Source organism: Agelaius tricolor, unplaced genomic scaffold, assembly GCF_023055355.1.
Source record: "Agelaius tricolor isolate 1412-34295 unplaced genomic scaffold, bAgeTri1.0.p SCAF_11, whole genome shotgun sequence".
NCBI classification, from domain to species: Eukaryota; Metazoa; Chordata; class Aves; order Passeriformes; family Icteridae; genus Agelaius; species Agelaius tricolor.
In genome coordinates, this window is record NW_027269271.1 from 23258440 (window position 1) to 23266667 (window position 8228).

At 52.6% G+C, this 8228-nt stretch overlaps 1 protein-coding gene across 1 annotated transcript in view; it reads right to left on the reverse strand.

Moving 5' to 3' along the window:
• The window catches only part of TRABD2B (TraB domain containing 2B), a 260371-nt gene extending 254756 nt beyond the window's left edge, over positions 1-5615 (reverse strand). The window contains exons 1-2 of the mRNA XM_071436682.1: positions 5263-5615; positions 4266-4826 (exon numbers count right to left, since the gene is read on the reverse strand). Coding sequence (XP_071292783.1) covers positions 4266-4826; positions 5263-5370 — 669 coding nt within the window. The 5' untranslated portion in view covers positions 5371-5615. The remainder of the gene's footprint in view (positions 1-4265; positions 4827-5262) is intronic.
• Positions 5616-8228: the final 2613 nt, after the last annotated feature.

An 8228-nucleotide genomic window follows, 5' to 3' on the forward strand; every position in this document is an offset into this window, starting at 1 on the left:
GGACAGGGCACATTAAATAGAGAGTCCAGGATGTGGCCCTGCCTATATATTACTGTGTATATTACTGTTTTGCCACTGAAGGTCCAGCTTCGAGGCTGCAGAGCTGTCAGTGACCAAACATGATGGACCACCCATGGGCCTTTTATTAACTAGCACTTGTTCCCCCCTCTAATCCTATCACCAGAGTAATCAAAGCTGCCATGTCCCAGGGTTTGATGGAACAGCAGGACCTGGGAAATGAAAACTGATTTTGTTAACAAAGTCATTCCTGCCCCATGAATGCTGTCTCATTGGTAGAAAGCTGGGAGATGAGGTTTATTTGTGCAGAGAATGAGGCGGCAAAGAAATGAAAGGGGGAGAATGGTGAAGTGTGAAGTTTAATCTGGCACAGTCTGAGGTTTCTTTCTTTGAGGCTGTCTCTGATCCAATCAACACTGGTTTGATATTTAACATCTCCCCCTGCAGTTGGAAATGATACCAGCCAGAGGAGACCAGAGTCAGGGCTTCCCAAACAGCCAAAGGGGAGAGAAGGGGGTGCTGGCAGCTCCTCACCAGCCTGACAGCTTCCCTGCCAACAGACTGGCAGGAAGCTGGACCTTGATACAAAATTTCCCCTACAAACATTGGGATTCAAGGCATCTGCTATGAGCTGAATGCAGACTGTCCCTGAGGAGAGCAAGCTTGGGATAGGATGGGATGGGAAGGGGATTTTAGTTCTAATGTGGAGGAAGGGCTATGAACACTGTCTGGGACTGTGGACCCTGCTGAGCAACAGGATCAAACACAAGCAAGACATGCCACCCACCTCCCCAGGGAACAGCAGTTTGGGTAGAGCAGTAAGACCTTCCCCTTGCTGACTGTACAGACCTTCAGTGGGGACACACTGCAATCACTCCAGGGTGATGGGGGTCCCAAGACAGCCCTGGGCCATCAGGGAGGATGCACCAGACCTGAGCAGCTGCAGGAGCCACCATCACAATTTTCCTTACTCCAACAATAGCCTGGGGAAAGCTTCCCATCATAGACCCACATGAGGGTCCCAAAGAGGAGAGAGAGTTTAGCCCTAATCCCAGCTGGCCCTCAGAAAACACAGGGATGAGCCCTCACAGCCAGTAGTGGCTGCAGTGCCTCTGCCAGAATTCCACGAGAAGGCCTGCAATGTCATCTACCCCTCACCAATTCGCAGCCCTGGCCAAGTTGATTTTGCCCTTTTCTGGCCACTCTCTACATAAACATCAGTGCTGTCAGACAGACTTGTCTGCTTCCTCTTTTTCACCTGCCTCAGCTCTTTCTGTCCCACCTCCCATGAAAACCCTGAAATTTCAAATACCAAGGAGCAGTAAAATTTCAGCCTGACCCAAGCCTGCTACCAATTCCCCTGCATCCAGGCTCCCAACACTGCCTTCTGCTGGGATTCAGACACCTTGACACCAGCTCGACCATACCCAGGGCTGCCAGAGTCCCAGGAGGTGGGATAACACTTCCCCCCAGGATCCAAGCAGGAGGCAGGAGGATGGGAGTGATGTGGAAAAGCGGCAGGAAACACTGTGCAAGGGTTTCAGGGGGAGCAGAGCATCAAACTACAAAGTTTCGGGGTTTACAATAGAAAACAATGCTCCCTGCCCTACCTGCAGGAGCTGGCTCTCCAGGAAGCAGCTAATTATATGAGCCACCTTAATCTTTTTATCCGGCTAAGACAATCAACATTTCAAAGCCACGCACAGAACGTTTCAAAGATCGTTCCTGGTCAAAAATGCAAGTGTATCCACTTTCTTTCAGAGCAGATCAAAACCAAGTACCACACCGGGACCACTCCTAGATTTCCTCCTCCTCACGGTATCAGATTAACAGATTTGGTGCATGTAGTCAGATTAAATATTTGCAGTAGCACAAAGCTGCCTTTGAGGAGAAGAAGTAGGGAAAAAAAGCTTTTTTTGTCTTTTTTTTTTATAATTTGCTTAGGGCAAAAATACTGGACTTTGGGGATGTGGGAAACAAAAGCATTGACATGATTCAGCAAGGCTCAGTCCTAAAACCTGAATTCTGAATGCAGAAATAATGTGCAGTGTTCCTGTAATAGTAATGCTGAAAACAGGTAAAAAACCGCTGATGCCCTTAGCAGATTTGGGACTATAATTTATCACAGATGTTCTCATCAAACTGTGCAAACACCCTGCGAGACAAAAGCTGCTCAATTTCTGATTTCCATTTTAGTGGGTTTTAATTACGTGTTGCTTAAGGAAGGCTCCAAGACCTGGAATTGGGAGGTGAAACCTTGCAATACTAATCCACTCCACTAAATTAGCACAGTAATACACCAAGCAGTAGGACTGCCAGACGGTGTGATAACATTACAAATTACTATTGTTAAACAACTAGCCAGGTGTCAGGATGCACGGAAATCTAGAGGAAGCAAGAAAATAAATATCTGGTTTGTTTGGTTTAATTTTGTCTCCTGTTGTTCTGGTGGCCTTGTTCCCAGAAAAAGCTTCAATCTAGGAAAATTCCTCCTGAACACTGATCTATTTCAGCAACTTTGTCAATTCTCTCTAACAATTAAAATGGAATGTATTGTTTTAATCAGCACAAATGTTTTGCATAAATGACTGTCCTTTGCTTGCCAATAGCAGTAATACCTTTACTGTTCTTTTTAGATTATTTTTGGAGCAAAATGAATGGGAAATTTTTGTTTCTATTTAAAAGTTGGACAGAAACAATTATGGTTAAGGGCAGCAGTGAGTTTTGTACTCTGTCCCTTTTCCTTTCTCTGTTGCTCACTCTCTCTGAAAAGAAAAAAATGTACTATGATTCACATTTAAAAGGCTTCCAAGTGCTACGTTTTTAACCAGGTGCTTTCATGTGCTTGATTGTAACTGCCATTTTTGACCTAATACAACCAAACACTATAGGATGTCTGGAATGGTTAATTATTTTTACCTCACCTTAAAGAAAGGGCTCATCAGAGAGGATAGGCACTTAAACCTTTCAGAGAGAATAGTGTAAAACGAATTCCTTGATTTGGACGTGTGTTAAATAATGCAAAGGTCCTGAGGGGCTTTCTTTTAATTATTTTTGCTGATAAACAAGAAAATACATTCAAAAGTGTATGGAACAAATCTGCTCTGAAGGCTGTATGCAGAGTTAAGACTCCTAGTTGAAATATGGATGAACCAAATGTTAGTGAAAGCCAGACTTTTTCCCCTTCAAATAGCTCCTACTGGACTTCAGGGGAGCAGGGGGTGAAGGCACTCTAAGGACATTTTAATCACACCGAAGATTAGTCCTTTAATCCTTATTCCCCAACATCACCAAGAATTTTTTTGGTCAAAGTAGGACAGTAAGATAAGGCTGGAAATAGACCGACCCAAAACTAATGACGAAAAGCAGGTTAAAAATGAAATATCATAGCAGTAACTGACACCATCTTAAATCTCCCCCGGATTATTTGTTTTCTTCCACACACGTTCATTTCCTCAATTTCTAGTAAATCTCATTTCACATAAACAGTTCCACAAAGCAAAGTCAATAGCTGTTACTGTGTTCCTCATTAATCCACTGAAATGAAATAGATCTCATGGCTTAGTATTTGGCTGTTTAAAGCTAAATCCATTGAAAGAATTCCGGAGTCCAGTTACACCAATAACTTTTGTTTCTTATCCTACATCCTTTTCTGTTTGCTGAAATTTACCTGCTCTAAAATGAAATAAACCCATGCATATTGCACACTCAATTTCCCCCAGTACAAGGGCAACATGAGCCACTTTGTTTTGACCCGGAGTGACCACTAAAAAGACAACTGACAGTTTGCATGCACTTAAATCAATCTGAACAATGTGGAAATTCCTATTTTCATTGTTCATGCTTCATCCTCTTCCTGACAAGTACCACAGAGCTGCTTTATTCAAAACAAACAAACAAACAAAAAATCACTTTTTGCCCGGCTCCGGGACAGGATGGGAAGCATGTAAGTTTCCCTCACAAGTGGCAGGCAAGCAGACACACACATTCACACCCTGGACATTTGCCTCTCAAATAAATTATACACGTGATACACACGCAGCACTCCCCACGCACATCACGGGGGTTCTGCAGGCAGCACGGATCGGCATGATGGAGAACAGGCAGCCCAGCACAAAAGCTCTGGAGGCCCAGGAGTGACCACCCCACTGCAGAAGCTTGGGGTTCACCCCCATCAGCTGATGGAAGTGCAAGGACAATACACCCCATATCCTGGGATAAGACACGAGGCCCAGAAGCCTCCTTACCTGGGAGAAGTTGAGCCCATTCAGCGGGTGACACTGCTCCTCCACCCGCTCCACCGCACCCGTCTTCTTCTTCATCCTCTCGGCCTCCTGGGCGAGGTAGAGATCGAGCACCGGCACCCCTCTGGAGCGGATGTCCGTCTCCGTCAAGGAGTTCACCATGAGCATCACCCAGACGGGCCTCTTGCGCTCCCAGTTCCCGGCGATGGCGTTGAAGAGGTAGTCGGCATAGAGCCCTTTGCCCCGCTGGTCCGGGGTCATCCAGTGGGGCAGCATCAGCTTGATGTAGTCCAGGTGGCGTTTGAGGCGGCGGTACAGCTCCCGGGGCAGCACGTCCTGCAGGTTCTCCCCGTGGGGCAGCATCTGGCAGCTGGCCAGCCCCGAGATGGTGTACGGGTCCGTGAGGTCCAGCTCGAAGTAGACGCTGGAGCTGGCGTGGAAGGCGGCCTTGGAGTTGTCAGGGATGAAGTCCCAAACTCGCGTGTAGGGCACGTGGATGGTGCCGAAGAGATAAGCGGGGGGGTCACGGCGAATGGTCCAGAGGAAGGAGTTGAGCTCTCCTTGCTGCGGGGGAGACAGAGGGGCTGCTCAGTGATGGAGGGGCACAAAGGAAGGAGACAGCGATGCCACCCTCAGGGCTGCCCGCAGGGCAGGAGGAGCGGGCGTCCCGCTTCCCCCTCTCCTCGCACCAACCCCACGCGGGCTCGCGGCGAGCAAAGCCCACGGGCACCATGAGGCCCGCGTGGGGCTGGGTCCCGCCGTGACCCCCGATTGCCGCGGGGGACGCGGCCCGGGCCCCTCCGCGGGGCACACGCGGGGCAGCGCCGCCACACCTGTGGGGGCCACGCGCGCCCGCGTGCGCGGAGCCGGGTGGGGGGGGGGGGGGGATCCGTCCGCGCGCCCCCGTCCCGCCCGCGCCCCGCGGCCCCCGCGCGCCCCGCGGACACGCGCGCATCCCCCGCGGGCGGGCGCGCCCCCGGCCCGGCCCGGCCCGGCTCACCGAGCGGGGCAGGTCGCACTGCCCCGTGTCCATCTGCTCCCGCCGGGCCGCGGCGTCGGGCAGGAACCCCCCGAAGACGAAGCAGATCAGCGTCAGGTTGAGTTGCATCCCGCTTCCTCTCGGTCTCCTCTCTCTCCTTCCCAGATGAGCCTTTTTGGATTTCTAGGATCTTTTTTTTTTTTCCTCCCCCCTCCTCCTGCTCTTCCCCTTTTTTTTTTTTTTTTAGCCTTTTTTTTTTTTTTTTTTATTCAAACAAACTTTGCCAGTCCCATCTGCATCTGACAAGTGCAGGGGGAAGGACTGGCTGCCCCCTCCCTCCCATGCTCTCCCCCCTCCCGCCCTTTCCCACCCCCACCCCCTCTGGCTCCGGGCTTGTCAGAGGCGCTGGATGCTTTGGGGAGGACGGTTCTCATCGCCAGCCTCCGCCATGCTTTGGTGTTGCAGACCGGAGACGCTCCTTCCCGCCCCGCCGCTTCGGGAGGAGGTTGGGAGGAGAGGGGCGGGGGGGGAGAAGAGGGGGAAAGGGGGGGGGAGAGCAGCCAGAAAGTTTAAAAAGTTTAAACCCAAGATTTTTTGGACTGTTTTTTTTTTTTCTTTAATTCGGCGGTCCAGAAGGGGTTCCCGCGGCGCCTTGCGGAAGGCAGGCGGTGCTCGGCAGGGCGGCGGCGGCTCCCGCACTCCCGGCCCCGCTCCGCGCTCCCCGCTCCGGAGGCCGGACCCGCGCGCCGGCGGAAAGTTCCGCGCAGCCGCCCCGGCCCGCCCGCGCCTCCCGCCGCCAGCGGCCGCCGCCAGGGGGCGATGGCGGCCCAGCGGCGGCCGCGGCTGAGGGGCGGCGGCGCTTGCCCGGCGCCCGCCCGGCCCGCGGCACCTGCGCGGCGAGTCCCGCGCGTTAAACACCCACAAACAGCGCGGAACCGACAAGTTCCGACATCCTCACGCTCGATCAGTTGACAGAGTCAGTCCGACGGGGCTTGTCACGGCAGGAACCGAGGGCAGCCGGCTCTGCGGGGGATGCCCTGGGGCGCCCCCGCTCAGCCCGCGCTGACCCGCGCGGTCAGGACGTGTCCGGCTTCCCCCGGCCCCTCCGAGCCCGGCGGGGAGGGCAGCACAAGGACGTGGCCCTGCATGGCGCGGGCAGCACCGTGCCGCGTACCTCAGCTGTCCTCACCGGGACCCCTGCCTCCTGAGCTGCACAGGAGGAGGGAAGGAAGGAAACTTGGGAATTTTCAAACATGAATCATTAGCGATCCATCTTCCACTTGGACCGAAAAGCCTCAGCAACACGACCTGAGGTGATTCTTGGTGACGGGAGCACTTCCAGGATCCCTGGGCGTCTGGAGCCCTCTGTGGAGGTCGTTGCAGAAGGCGTTTGAGTTCAGCAGCTCCAATTCACACACTTAGCATGCCTTTAAAGAGTTTCTGAGCAGAGGACAGGCTGGCAGTGCCTGTCACTGTCACATGCCAGAACTCCTGCCTCTCCAGATCCATTCCGGGCAGGGATGGGAGTCACGGTGCCGGACATAGCCCATTCTCCCCTCAGGACACTGCCCAGCCCCAGGTATCGCCCTCATCCTGCTGTGTGCAGCAGAGCCGATCTGTATCCTGGCTTGCCCATCACCTCCCCGACTGCAAACCCTGTCCAAAACTGGGAAGTTCCTCACTGTATTGGCAATGATCAAAACTACCAAAATTTACATGATGAAATGCTGTCATTACTATAATGATGCACGGAGCCAGCAGAGTTTTGCCAAGGACAGTGACTCAGGCCCACCTGGAAGTAAATGTGGCTTCCTGAGGGCCCTGTGGAGACTGTGAGAGACGCCGGTTGCTGTGGTGCCTGATGGACCAAAGCAGCCGCAAAAGCTGCTGAAAGGCATTTTGGAACCACAGTGTGTGCATGCCCTCCACGCTGCTCCTGCCAGGGGAGCATCCTCCTCACCACAGTGTTGGAACCAGCAGCTCCTCTCTAAGTAATGCCACTCATCCTCTTCTCTCTCCTCCCAGATCTCCCAGACAGGTAAAAATCATGTGGAGTAAGGGACTGATTTTTCTTCATTGTGTTTCTAGCTCTTTAATATTTCAAATAAATATTCCATTTTCTGATTCCACCCTGAGACATACAGTTCAGATAAGGGAAAAGTAGAGAAGAACAGAGAGGCAGAAGGATTTTTAGCACACAGAGTGTCTCATCGCTGCAGCACTGGATGGTCCAGTGAGACAACCAAGTCATGGCTGGGTGCTGGAGTCACCTGTGGCTCTGTGCTGTTGGGATATGGAGTGGCAGCAGCTGTGTGTGTGTTTGCTCTTGTGTTTGCAGTGATTGCTCTTGTGTCCTCCCCACCAACTCACTTCCCTGGCATTGCTGGTGTGATGGCACAATCCCACAAGGACAGGGAGAGCAGGGCCTGGCTTCATGTGCCCACAGCACCTTTCTCTCTGCAGCAGCCCCACCTTTCTCCCACGTGTGCCTCAGAACATAGTCCCAGCCCGCCCACCCCAAATGTGCCCAAATGTCACTGTAGCTGTGCCCAGACCTGAAATTAAGGTCCAGAGCAGGAAAGTTGTGCAGTCCATGTCCCAGCAGATGTCACACAACAAGGGCTAAGTAGAGTCACAGCACAGGATCCTGTTGCTTTTCCCTAAGCTGCCACAAACTATTTCAATGCTACATACAGACTGGATGCTGTCATGACCCTGTAACACAGAGCTGCATTTGCTCCACCTGGATCAAACTCTCCTTGCATTCAGCAAGGGCCATGTCCAAAGGGGCATGGCTGCACTTGCCTGGCTTAGTGGCTTTGACTTGATCTGCCCAAATCTCTTCCAAAGCTGTGAAAGAACAGAGGGGCCTCGTCAGGAGGCTGGTGGGGACATCAGGAGTGACGTGACCCAGAATCTCACACCCTGGAGAAGACGCCTGGGAGGTCTGTGAGGATGTGAGGCCCTGCTCAGTGCCGGGTGCTGCG